The sequence below is a fragment of the Oncorhynchus mykiss genome, chromosome 28 (genome assembly GCF_057628025.1).
Source record: "Oncorhynchus mykiss isolate SJ-2025 chromosome 28, ASM5762802v1, whole genome shotgun sequence".
Classification (NCBI taxonomy): Eukaryota; Metazoa; Chordata; class Actinopteri; order Salmoniformes; family Salmonidae; genus Oncorhynchus; species Oncorhynchus mykiss.
This window is the reverse complement of record NC_143049.1, coordinates 36,673,182-36,687,387: the sequence shown is the minus strand read 5'-3', so window position 1 is coordinate 36,687,387 and position 14,206 is coordinate 36,673,182. Positions and strand designations below refer to the sequence as shown.

General features: G+C 48.5%; 1 protein-coding gene across 3 annotated transcripts in view; it reads left to right on the top strand.

Annotated features, from left to right (window-relative positions):
• LOC110508241 (activated CDC42 kinase 1) overlaps positions 1–14,206 on the top strand; it is a 124,410-nt gene that overhangs the window by 51,980 nt on the left and 58,224 nt on the right. For 2 of the 3 annotated variants that reach the window (XM_036966285.2, XM_036966282.2), the window contains one exon: positions 12,529–12,706. In XM_036966285.2, the coding sequence (XP_036822180.2) occupies positions 12,544–12,706 (163 nt within the window). In that variant the 5' untranslated portion in view covers positions 12,529–12,543. Of the gene's footprint in view, positions 1–10,189; positions 10,398–12,528; positions 12,707–14,206 lie in introns of those variants that run through there. The other variant, XM_036966284.2, reaches the window with a different exon arrangement.

Genomic DNA, 14,206 nt, shown 5'->3' with positions numbered 1-14,206 from the left:
CCCTGTTGTGTTTCTTCGACCCAGAGAAGATGGAGAAAAGTATAGACGGAGTCTGACCCTCCTCTCCAACGGCTGTCATCACCCCAATGTTCCAGAAACATTGCAAAAACATTCCATTCGCGTTAGCCGAGCAGTATCGCTAAACGGCACCGGCTGGATCCTCCTCGGACATTCCTCCTTTAACTAGTGCTGGTGAAAAAGCAAACAGCCTGCCATTGAAGGGGAGAAAAGCAGCTGGTTTGGATTTATTTATAGTCTGCACAGATAACATTTTTTGAGGGTTAGCAGGCAGGAAATACAGCCAACATCAAATAAAGAACATACTGTCGGCCCGAAAGCCGTGAGGGAATAGAGAGACTGTAGGGAGGAATGAATGAGAGAGGAAGAGAGAGGCAGAGGAAGAGAGCAGAAGAGAGAGGGAGATGGGTGCTGGGTTAGACAGACAGGGTGTAAATGTGGTGGGGACAGCAAACAAGTGGGGGGAGAGAGGCAAGAGAAGGGCTGACTATATCAGAGGGAGAGAGGGGAGGAGAGAGTCATTGAGCGAGGGGGTGAGAGATTCAGTCAGAGAGCTGTAAGAGTTATTAAAGTAGATGGTAACAAGAGAGAGTAGCAGCAGTATAAAAGACGGGGGGGGGGGGGGGGGGGGGGGCGTGGCAATCCAAATAGTCTGTGTAGCCATTTCATTACATGTTCAGGAGTCTTATGGCTTGGGGATAGAAACTGTTTAGAAGCCTCTTGGACATAGACTTGGCGCTCCGGTACCGCTTGCCGTGCGGTAGCAGAGAGAACAGTCTATGACTAGGGTGGCTGGGGTCTTTGACAATTTTTAGGGCCTTCCTGATATAGAGGTCCTGGATGGCAGGAGGCTCGGCCCCAGTGATGTACAGGTGCCTAGAGCCTTGCGGTCGGAGGCCAAGCAGTTTCCATACCAGGCAGTGATGGTGCAGCTGTAGAACCTTTTGAGGATCTGAGGACCCATGCCAAATCTTTTCATTCTCCTGAGGGGGAATAGGTTTTTGTCGTGCCCTCTTCAGGACTGTCTTGGTGTGCTTGGACCACGTTAGTTTGTTGGTGATGTGGACACCAAGGAACTTGCCGCTCTCCACCTGCTCCACTGCAGCCCCGTTGATGGGAATGGAGGTGTGCTCGGTCCTCCTTTTCCTGTAGTCAACAATCATCTCCTTTGTCTTGATCAAGTTGAGGGAGAGGTTGTTGTCATTGCACCACACGGCCAGGCCTCTGACCTCCTCCCTATAGGCTGCCTCATTGTTGTCTGTGATCAGGCCAACCACTGTTGTGTCATCGGCACAATCGTGCCTGGCCGTGTTGGAATCGTGCCTGGCCGTGCAGTCCTGAGTGAACAGGGAGTACAGGAGGGGACTGAGCACGCACCCCTGAGGGGCCCCTCTGTTGAGGAACAGCATAGAGGATGTGTTGTTACCTACCCTTACCACCTGGGGGCGGCCCATCAGGAAGTCCAGGATCCAGTTGCAGAGGGAGGTGTTTAGTCCCAGGGTCCTTAGCTTATTGATGAGCTTTGAGAGCACTATGGCGTTAAACACTGAGCTGTACTCAATGAACAGCATTCTCACATAGGTGTTCCTTTTGTCCAGGTGTGAAAGGGCAGTGTGGAGTGCAATAAAGATGGCATCATCTGTGGATCTGTTGGGGCAGTATGCAAAATGGGAATGGGTCTAGGGTTTCTGGGATGATGGTGTTGATGTGAGCCATGACCAGCCTTTCAAAGCACTTCATGGCTACAGACGTGAGTGCTACGGATCGGTAGTCATTTAGGCAGGTTACCTTAGTGTTCTTGGGCACAGGCACTATGGTGGTCTGCTTAAAACATGTAGGTATTACAGACTCGGACAGGGAGATGTTGAAAATGTCAGCGAAGACACTTGCCAGTTGGTCCGCTCATGCTCTGAGTACACGTCCTCGTAATCCGTCTGGCCCCGGTTCCTTGTGAATGTTGACCTGTGTGTTCTAGTGGGTCTGGGCAGGTGTGATGTAGTTCATGGAGATGAGCTGTGTTCTAGTGGGTCTGGGCAGGTGTGATGTAGTTAATGGAGATGGGGGTGTGTTCTAGTGGGTCTGGGCAGGTGTGATGTAGTTCATGGAGATGAGCTGTGTTCTAGTGGGTCTGGGCAGGTGTGATGTAGTTAATGGAGATGGGGGTGTGTTCTAGTGGGTCTGGGCAGGTGTGATATAGTTGATGTTTGTATGTGTATGTTTTGTATTGTTTATAACATATCAAACTAAATAGAAAGGAATGTAGTATGGTAACATGCTGTACATGACGTCAGACTTTCACAGCACCTTACTGGTTTTGGCTGACAGACGTTCGGTAGTTGCCCTATCCCTCCCTGCCAATTGGGAAAATGTAGAAAATGTTTTTCTGACTAAATGAGGTAAATGCTGTAAATTTAAGTGGACTTTATGTATTTTGAAAGATGAGACGTTAAGGATTATGATTTCATACAAGACAGCAAACAACACCCGGGAGTCCAAATGTGCACGTCACATTTCCATATCATTAAACTCATGTCATTTACATTGCCAATGTTCCTGATCACTATGTTTGATGTACAGTTACAAGATGACATGGTGTCATACCCTGGGTCATTCTACACATAGCAGAATATACTCAGGTCTCCTTTCTATCCGCACCAAAATTACAATCTGTTTCCATTGAATTGTGAAAAGCCTAACACTGTAAGATCATATTTTTTTATAACTTAGCTAGTCTTGTTGGCAATAGAAAAAAGCTTTCAAATGATACCCGGCTGACCCAGAGTGTGATTTTATAATGGACCGTTTTTGGATTGCGTAAACAACAGTAATTGTGTAACGGCGGGGGATGCAGGTTTGTGTTCTTAACTAAACAACTACAAGTGTGCTTGCTCTAGTTCCTCAACTGCACCGCTAGGAAAGAGCGCTCAAAAAAACACCTTTATAGTTGAAGACTCTTCTTTGAGTCATAAAAGTGCATTGAAATATGCACACTTTGGAGAGGTGTGTGTGTGTGTGTGGCCACTTGGAGACACCAGTTAGTCCTCTGCCTCAACCTCTTGTCATTCTCTTATGTTGCACCTACAACACATTGTCCAGGAATATTGTCATCATGTTACTCAAAGTATCCAGAGGATTTTCAGATGTCGTTAATGTGGCAGTGAATGTAAAATACAGATCAAATCAACAGTGTAATGTTTGGATTCAGTCTTGTCAGGTGAACTCTTGTCCTCAAATTTGGTCTAATAATTTTCCCATAATTTCCATGTACTTTTCATATTCCTTCTGTAAGAAACATTTCAATGTATCCCTATCCATATAGTTATAGGGCAATTCCCACCAGTTTAACGGGTTGAGATCCTAACATACTGTAAGTAGGGGGTGCACAGGAAACGAGTTCTCCATCCTGCAGTTCAATCTGACCTCAAATCTGAACTCAAATGTTCCTTCAGCCGAATACCATGGAGCCTCTGTACTCGACACGGAGCACTTCCTTGTCCGTCTTCGAGAGGGAGGGAGGGAGGACAGGGAGAGAACATGGGGTAGAGGGAGGTAGGAAAGGGAGAGAACATGGGGTAGAGGGAGGGAGGACAGGGAGAGAACATGGGGTAGAGGGAGGGAGGACAGGGAGAGAACATGGGGTAGAGGGAGGGAGGACAGGGAGAGAACATGGGGTAGAGGGAGGGAGGTAGGACAGGGAGATAACATGGGGTAGAGGGAGGGAGGTAGGAAAGGGAGAGAACATGGGGTAGAGGGAGGGAGGTAGGACAGGGAGAGAACATGGGGTAGAGGGAGGGAGGACAGGGAGAGAACATGGGGTAGAGGGAGGGAGGTAGGACAGGGAGAGAACATGGGGTAGAGGGAGGTAGGACAGGGAGAGAACATGGGGTAGAGGGAGGGAGGTAGGAAAGGGAGAGAACATGGGGTAGAGGGAGATGGAAAGGAGAGAAAAAGAGGGTGGAAGAAAAGTGAAACAGGCAGAGAGACTGAAAGGGAGAAAGAAGAACGAGGGGTAAACGAGGCAGAGGGGGAATACCAGGAATCACCAAGCTGACTGAGCCAAGCCATCCAGCAAGTGAGAAAGAGGGGAGGAGAGAGAGGCAGGAGAGAGAGGCATGAGAGAGAGGGAGGGGAGAGAGGCAGGAGAGAGAGGGAGGAGAGAGGCAGGAGAGAGAGGCAGGAGAGAGATGCAGGAGAGAGAGGGAGGAGAGAGAGGCAGGAGAGAGAGGCAGGAGAGAGAGGGAGGAGAGAGAGGGAGGAGAGAGAGGCAGGAGAGAGAAGGGGGAGAGAGAGGGAGGAGAGGCAGGAGAGAGAGGGAGGAGAGAGAGGCAGGCGAGAGAGGCAGGAGAGAGAGAGAGGAGAGAGAGGCAGGAGAGAGAGGGAGGAGAGAGAGCCCGAGACAGAATTATTTGCCAGCTTTGCTCAAAACAGAAGGAATAGATCGTCCTTCCAGTGCACACACTGATGTGCACCACAAGCAAATACACAAACTCACTCACTAAAATACCATACCACACATACAGATACACTCTGTGAGTCATCACGCCGCGGTCCTCCACTTTTCGCTCTGCCCGACCTGGCAGCTCTGAGTGAATCTAGGCGAAAACCAAGTCGCTGCTATTTTTAGCCCCACGATGGTGGGGATGGATAAACGAATGGACAGGAGCTGGGCACACGGAGGAGGGTAGAGAAGAGGGCAGGAACTGGGCAGCATTGGGCTATACCTCAGCCAACTTCGCAAAGCTGCTAGAGAAACTGACACAGTAACAATTCCTCTGGAGTTATCCTTCTCACAAATTAACAGTTCCTCTGGATTTATCCTTCTCACAAATTAACAGTTCCTCTGGATTTATCCTTCTCACAAATTAACAGTTCCTCTGGATTTATCCTTCTCACAAATGAACAGTTCCTCTGGATTTATCCTTCTCACAAATGAACAGTTCCTCTGGATTTATCCTTCTCACAAATTAACAGTTCCTCTGGATTTATCCTTCTCACAAATTAACAGTTCCTCTGGATTTATCCTTCTCATTTGACCATTTGTTAGGTTTCTTTAGATTGTTCCTGTGTTATGTCCCGTGATGGAATGTAGCCTGGCTACAAGAGCTCTTGAAGTTTTCCTTTTCCCAGGATTGGGAACGGGATCGTTGGAGCGCTCTCTCAGCGTTCCCTCTCCGGGGAATCTTGTTGCTCTGATACTGTCAAGCCACAGAAGCAGGTGTCTCTGAAGATTAAAAAAAAATACTCTCTCTCACACAGAATTCGGGATGCGGCGTTTCGACAAGCTCATAATGTCGTTCCCTTTCCTGGCACACTTCCATGTGTACAGAGTAAGCCTACTCGTTTCGTCTCGTTGACAAGTTGTTACGGTGATGTCATTGAATGAATAGGTATGGTGGTGGCTGGTCTGGCAATAACACCATAAGTAAAGTACTTCTGTCAAGGTGGAGGAATTTCGGTGAAGATTAGGTTCTTCAAATGAAAGACTTGTGGGTCGCCTATGCTTGAATGGATCTATCCTATGCCCAAAATGTACACATCTCACATGTTGCTCAACCTGTCCACACCCACTAACCTTTTTGATATGTAAGATCACTTAACATTTCGAAGACAGATTTCAGTTGCAATCATGTTTTTAGTTCGAAGCCAGACAACCGTTGGTTTCCTCCTGGAATTCGTTCATATTCTGAACGTAGGTTGGTCTCACTGCTCACAGTGTTACGGATAGTAGCTCATATCCCGCTGAAGGTCTTATTGAGGATACGTTGTTTACATGCAGCGTTGATATCCGGCTCATGAGTATCCCTGTAGCCATGAATAAACAGAATATTTAGAATGTAAGTATATGGGTTAAATGGAATAGTTAGTGAAATATGGACACTAACTGTTGGTCTATATATAACCTCTCACATGTAATATAATACTAACTGTAGGTCTATAACCCCTCACATGTACGATAATATTAATGCCTGCAGAATTATGCATGTCTTGCAGTGAAATTATACAACAAATACAATATTGTCTCGGGAACAGGAGTGGAGAAATATGATTTCTTTCTTTCAGGATCTCTTGAGAAAATATGAATGTGATGTGTTATCTTTGACACTGTTCTGCAAACAGACAGTATTCCAACCACGTAAAATAAATGCCCAAGACATACTAAAGTATTTTCAGAAACCTGTTTCATTGTTTGTTTTTTATAATATGGCCTACCAGATGTTAGAAATTATAATATGGCCTACCAGATGTTAGAAATTATAATATGGCCTACCAGATGTCAGACATTATAATATGGCCTACCAGATGTCAGAAATTAAAATATGGCCTACCAGATGTCAGACATGTGACACCTTGCATTCCCCATCGCCCAGCGACATGCGACACCTTGCATTCCCCATCGCCTAGCGACATGCGACACCTTGCATTCCCCATCGCCCAGCAACATGTGACACCTTGCATTCCCCATCGCCCAGCGACAAGCGACACCTTGCATTCCCCATCGCCCAGCGACATGTGACACCTTGCATTCCCCATCGCCCAGCGACAAGCGACACCTTGCATTCCCCATCGCCCAGCAACAAGCGACACCTTGCATTCCCCATCGCCCAGCGACATGTGACACCTTGCATTCCCCATCGCCCAGCGACATGTGACACCTTGCATTCCCCATCGCCCAGCGACAAGCGACACCTTGCATTCCCCATCGCCCAGCGACATGTGACACCTTGCATTCCCCATCGCCCAGCGACAAGCGACACCTTGCATTCCCCATCACCCAGCGACATGTGACACCTTGCATTCCCCATCGCCCAGCGACAAGCGACACCTTGCATTCCCCATCGCCCAGCAACAAGCGACACCTTGCATTCCCCATCGCCCAGCGACATGTGACACCTTGCATTCCCCATCGCCCAGCGACATGTGACACCTTGCATTCCCCATCGCCCAGCGACATGTGACACCTTGCATTCCCCATCGCCCAGCGACATGTGACACCTTGCATTCCCCATCGCCCAGCGACATGTGACACCTTGCATTCCCCATCGCCCAGCAACATGCGACACCTTGCATTCCCCATCGCCCAGCGACATGTGACACCTTGCATTCCCCATCGCCCAGCGACATGTGACACCTTGCATTCCCCATCGCCCAGCGACATGTGACACCTTGCATTCCCCATCGCCCAGCAACATGCGACACCTTGCATTCCCCATCGCCCAGCGACATGTGACACCTTGCATTCCCCATCGCCCAGCAACAAGCGACACCTTGCATTCCCCATCGCCCAGCAACATGCGACACCTTGCATTCCCCATCGCCCAGCAACAAGCGACACCTTGCATTCCCCATCGCCCAGCAACAAGCGACACCTTGCATTCCCCATCGCCCAGCGACATGTGACACCTTGCATTCCCCATCGCCCAGCAACAAGCGACACCTTGCATTCCCCATCGCCCAGCAACAAGCGACACCTTGTATTCCCCATCGCCCAGCGACATGTGACACCTTGCATTCCCCATCGCCCAGCGACATGTGACACCTTGCATTCCCCATCGCCCAGCGACAAGCGACACCTTGCATTCCCCATCGCCCAGCGACAAGCGACACCTTGCATTCCCCATCGCCCAGCGACATGTGACACCTTGCATTCCCCATCGCCCAGCGACAAGCGACACCTTGCATTCCCCATCGCCCAGCGACATGTGACACCTTGCATTCCCCATCGCCCAGCGACACGCGACACCTTGCATTCCCCATCGCCCAGCAACAAGCGACACCTTGCATTCCCCATCGCCCAGCGACAAGCGACACCTTGCATTCCCCATCGCCCAGCAACAAGCGACACCTTGCATTCCCCATCGCCCAGCGACATGTGACACCTTGCATTCCCCATCGCCCAGCGACAAGCGACACCTTGCATTCCCCATCGCCCAGCGACAAGCGACACCTTGCATTCCCCATCGCCCAGCGACAAGCGACACCTTGCATTCCCCATCGCCCAGCGACATGTGACACATTGCATTCCCCATCGCCCAGCGACAAGTGACACCTTGCATTCCCCATCGCCCAGCGACAAGCGACACCTTGCATTCCCCATCGCCCAGCGACATGTGACACCTTGCATTCCCCATCGCCCAGCGACATGTGACACCTTGCATTCCCCATCGCCCAGCGACATGTGACACCTTGCATTCCCCATCGCCCAGCGACATGTGACACCTTGCATTCCCCATCGCCCAGCGACATGTGACACCTTGCAGCGGAACACTTCGTCCAGCTTCCACTCCTCATACCTCCCAAGTGCCACGTCTGTGTACACAACGTCAGTATTTTTCTTTCCAGCGCCAACAGCCTTGCCCCCATCCCCACCTCTTTAGGTATGAACTCTGACAGCCTGGCCGACGGCCACAGGAACTGTCAGGAAGTCAACTCACGTCTTTGGCACCACCACGAGAGGTGACACTTTGGTGTTACGCCGATTCTGTTGCAAAACGTTTCTTAAACATAAGTAAACAGAACAAAACGGGGAGGGACCTACCTGAATTTGTCCAATAGTAACTCTAGTTTTAGTTGCAAAATGTTCTCTGTTTATACTAATGATTAAACCCCAGCTTAGCAAGAGAGTTTAAGCATCGCAACCAAAACGAAGATCTAACAGAAGTTAATGCATGGATAAAGTACAGATGTAGGATCTTAATTTGATCACCCTGTTGCAGGATAACTTTCCTACAATGCAGGAAATGTCAAACTTGTAGTGTATTTGTGGTTTAAAAAGGCTTCTGAAGTTTTGAATTTCCATTTTGAAATAATTTCCACATAAAACATCACATTTCCTGTTGCTGCAGGATTATTTTCCTGCTGTAGAAAACTGGCTCAAATTAAGATCCTACATGTGTACCTTGTAATACTCATCCATTCCATTTCAACAACACAGCTCAGCATCGTGTGGCTTTTCTTCAAACACCTGATTTTAGATAATGAAGGTATCAAGTCAGCTCTTTGCTGAGCTAGGACACCCAGTAGCTTTCTACAACTACACTGTTTTGCATCATGGCTACAATGCAAATTCAGTAGACCTTTTGACCTTTTAAAAAGAGACCTCTGACAGTACGTCATGAGTGGAATTCAGACAAAAAAAAGGCACTTTGGGGTTGTGGTCTTTTGCTTCACGAATTCTCTAGATTTAATGTTGAGTTTTTTTCCCCCTGAAATGAGACCCATAACCTTTAGACTGAGCATGGGTGAGTCAGTTGAGCCCACTGCGTTCTACTCAAGGGTTCTAGAAGTGGACCAAGCCCAGTTCTACCCAGGGATTCTAGAAGTGGACCAAGCCCAGTTCTACTCAGGGGTTCTAGAAGTATACCAAGCCCAGTTCTCAGGGGTTCTAGAAGTGGACCAAGCCCAGTTCTACTCAGGGGTTCTAGAAGTGGACCAAGCCCAGTTCTACTCAGGGGTTCTAGAAGTATACCAAGCCCAGTTCTACTCAGGGGTTCTAGAAGTGGACCAAGCCCAGTTCTACACAGGGGTTCTAGAAGTATACCAAGCCCAGTTCTCAGGGGTTCTAGAAGTGGACCAAGCCCAGTTCTACTCAGGGGTTCTAGAAGTGGACCAAGCCCAGTTCTACTCAGGGGTTCTAGAAGTGGACCAAGCTCAGTTCTACTCAGGGGTTCTAGAAGTATACCAAGCCCAGTTCTACTCAGGGGTTCTGGAAGTGGACCAAGCCCAGGTGCCAGACCACTACGAGCTGACAGATTACGAAGTGCTACTCAGGAATATTGAGACAGGAATATTACTGCATTGTGACCTAGATTAATGTGCTTGTGGTGGATTCGAATCAGGATACAAACATCTGGCGTTACCATTTGGGAGTAGTATACAGTAACTCAATTTCAATCTGAAATTGTGTAATGTTTTATGCCAAATATAAGTAATCTCTTCTCATGTCATATCATATTATTTGAGTTATAGGCTATGGGTCTATCTTGCTAGTCAGTGGAATGTTTTTGGACTTGTACATGTGTACATGTGTGCAGGTACACCACACACACAGACATCTGAAGTACTTGTCAAGCGTCTTCCTGTCTCTCTCTCTCATATCGGAAGTATTAGTTAAGCGTCTTTCACTCTCTCTCTTTCTATCTATATTGTCTCTCTTTCAGAGGGTCTGTCTCTTTCTCTCTCTCGGAACTAGATAGTTGGATAATTGAAAGCAGCACTCCAAATCCAATAGAGAAGAGGGCAGCCGGACATGTTTGACAGAAGTCAAAAGAAGTCTGTGTCCTGATGGTAGTTGTTTGACGTATAGGCTAAGCTATCAAACAAGACCATACAGCACTTCATACTGCCCTCTACACAGGGTATGGTTGAGAATGAGGAAAAAGGTCTGGATACATTGTTTGAATAGATTGTCTGCTTGAATAGATTGTCTGCTTGAATAGATTGTCTGTTTGAATAGATTGTCTGTTTGAATAGATTGTCTGTTTGAATAGATTGTCTGTGTATCATCTGGATACCAAATGTGCTTTATACTGTCTTCACCTGTGTCCGGCTCCGGATGTCTGTCTGTCTACGGATGTTTGGCTATGGATGTCTGTCTGGCTACGGATGTCTGTCTGGCTACGGATGTCTGTCTGGCTGCGGATGTCTGTCCGGCTACGGATGTCTGTCTGTCTGCGGATGTCTGTCTGTCTGGCTACGGATGTCTGTCTGGCTACGGATGTCTGTCTGTCTGCGGATGTCTGTCTGGCTACGGATGTCTGTCTGGCTACGGATGTCTGTCTGGCTACGGATGTCTGTCTGGCTACGGATGTCTGTCTGGCTGCGGATGTCTGTCCGGCTACGGATGTCTGTCTGGCTACGGATGTCTGTCTGGCTACGGATGTCTGTCCGGCTACGGATGTCTGTCTGGCTGCGGATGTCTGTCCGGCTACGGATGTCTGTCTGGCTACGGATGTCTGTCCGGCTACGGATGTCTGTCTGGCTACGGATGTCTGTCTGGCTGCGGATGTCTGTCCGGCTACGGATGTCTGTCTGGCTACGGATGTCTGTCTGGCTACGGATGTCTGTCTGTCTGGCTACGGATGTCTGTCTGTCTACGGATGTCTGTCTGTCTGCGGATGTCTGTCCGGCTACGGATGTCTGTCTGTCTGTCTACGGATGTCTGTCTGGCTGCGGATGTCTGTCTGTCTACGGATGTCTGTCTGGCTGCGGATGTCTGTCCGGCTACGGATGTCTGTCTGGCTACGGATGTCTGTCCGGCTACGGATGTCTGTCTGGCTACGGATGTCTGTCTGTCTGGCTACGGATGTCTGTCTGTCCGGCTACGGATGTCTGTCTGGCTACGGATGTCTGTCCGGCTACGGATGTCTGTCTGTCTGTCTACGGATGTCTGTCTGGCTGCGGATGTCTGTCCGGCTACGGATGTCTGTCTGGCTACGGATGTCTGTCTGGCTACGGATGTCTGTCTGGCTACGGATGTCTGTCTGGCTGCGGATGTCTGTCCGGCTACGGATGTCTGTCTGGCTACGGATGTCTGTCTGTCTGCGGATGTCTGTCTGGCTACGGATGTCTGTCTGGCTACGGATGTCTGTCTGGCTACGGATGTCTGTCTGGCTACGGATGTCTGTCTGGCTACGGATGTCTGTCTGTCTACGGATGTCTGTCCGGCTACGGATGTCTGTCTGGCTACGGATGTCTGTCTGGCTACGGATGTCTGTCTGTCTGGCTACGGATGTCTGTCTGTCTACGGATGTCTGTCTGTCTGCGGATGTCTGTCTGGCTACGGATGTCTGTCTGGCTACGGATGTCTGTCTGGCTACGGATGTCTGTCTGGCTACGGATGTCTGTCTGGCTACGGATGTCTGTCTGGCTACGGATGTCTGTCTGTCTGGCTACGGATGTCTGTCTGTCCGGCTACGGATGTCTGTCTGGCTACGGATGTCTGTCTGGCTTCGAATGTCTGTCTGTCTGGCTACGGATGTCTGTCTGTTTACGGATGTCTGTCTGTCTGCGGATGTCTGTCTGGCTACGGATGTCTGTCTGGCTACGAATGTCTGTCTGGCTACGGATGTCTGTCCGGCTACGGATGTCTGTCTGGCTACGGATGTCTGTCTGGCTACGGATGTCTGTCTGTCTACGGATGTCTGTCTGGCTACGGATGTCTGTCTGGCTACGGATGTCTGTCTGTCTGTCTACGGATGTCTGTCTGGCTACGGATGTCTGTCTGTCTGTCTACGGATGTCTGTCTGTCTACGGATGTCTGTCTGTCTGTCTACGGATGTCTGTCTGTCTACGGATGTCTGTCTGGCTACGGATGTCTGTCTGGCTACGGATGTCTGTCTGTCTACGGATGTCTGTCTGGCTACGGATGTCTACTTACTGATCTATGACGGTGCCAGCGTATTCTCGGGGGAGGAAAGGGTGTGGTAATTTGCTATGTCTGTGAAGAGGTTGTGCAGTCTTCTGTTCTTCAATATTTAAACCCAGTTTCTCCTTTTTGTATGTGTTATTCAGAAGCTGGGCAGTAGCATGCAGTCTGAGGAGGGCACAGAATGGCTCCTGGAGCTGCTGATGGAGGTGCAGCTGCAGCAGTACCTTTTGCGTATCCGTGACGACCTTAACGTGACGCTCATCTCCCACTTCGACTACGTCAAAAACGAGGACCTGGAGAAGATCGGCATGGGGCGGCCCGGTGAGTTGTTATAGTGGGGATGGTGTGGGGGGGGGCATTTTGCAAATCTTTTGACTTTTTGCTGTGCGAGTTACATTTTTCATTGGTCGCATTGGTGAGCTGCACATTCTACCTGGTCACCTCAATTAAAACGTCCTATTTTTTGGGGCCGGATAAAACCATGCATTTGTTACAGTAAAGTGCATTATCCTCATGATTCCTGTAGTAAAAGTGTCAGCCTGTTTTTCTGGGGCCGGCTGCTGTAAATGAGGCTCTCTCTCCCTCCTGTGCCCCTCTTATTTCTCAACAATCGTTATTGAGCTCAAAGCACGCTGTTTTATAATCAAGATATCTGATATGGCTTTGAAATACAGAACGCCCAAAATTGCACAATGGCCATCACGAGTGCACTTGGCCTCAATGCAAAACATTTTTTTGGGGGGGGAGACATTACTTTTACTGTTAGATTAGTACATGGCTAGGTGTTATATTTGAGTGGTTAGCGCATTGGGCCAGTAACTGAAAGGTTGTTGGATTGAATCCCCGAGCTGACAAGGTAAATATCAGTCGTTCTACCCCTGAACAAGGCAGTTAACCCACTGTTCCCCTGAAAAAGGCAGTTAACCCACTGTTCCCCGGGCACTGTGGATGTTGATTAAGGCAGCCCCCCGCACCTCTCTGGTTCAGAGGGTTAAATGCGGAAGACACATTTCAGTTGAAGTCATTCAGCTGTACAACTGACTAGGTGTCTCCCCTTTCCCCCTTTATTCAAGTTAGCGATCTAGCTAATGTATTTAGAGTTAGCGATCTAGCTAATGTGTTTAGAGTTTCCACTTCTTTAGGTGATGAATTGGGGCGGCAGGTAGCCTAGTGTTTAGAGTTAGCGATCTAGCTAATGTATTTAGAGTTTCCACTTCTTTAGGTGATGAATTGGGGCGGCAGATAGCCTAGTGTTTAGAACCCAAAGGTTGCTGGATCAACTGACTTGCCTAGTTAAATAAAGGTTAAACAATTAGCACCTATTTAATTAAGCATGTATATAATATAAATGCTCATAAAGATGAAGGAAAATGTGGCTCTAATGAACAAGAAATAATGATTCTGATGCCCAGTTTTGACAGTAAAATCTAACAAAAATTGTCAATTAGGTTGCTTTATATCTAAATATTTGTAATCATGCATTGTTGATTGGACATGTTAGATTTAACATTAGATTTAACAACTTATTTATTGAATACCATCTCAGTAGGTAAATATATTCTATTGTGTAATGCTGCAGATGTTTTTTGTTGTTGCACCCAATCATGGGCAGGTGCCAACTGAAAAAGTTGGTCTGAAGCCCTGTACAGACTACCATAACTAGTCAATCTGAAGACAAAGCCCCCTGATAAAGCTTAATTACTCTCCTCTTTTCTCTTTTCACCAGGATGGAGAGTGAAGGAGAGAGAGTGAAGGAGAGAGAGTGAAGGAGGGATGAGGGAAAGATGGAGGGAGAGGGAAAGATGGAGGGAGGGAGAGAGA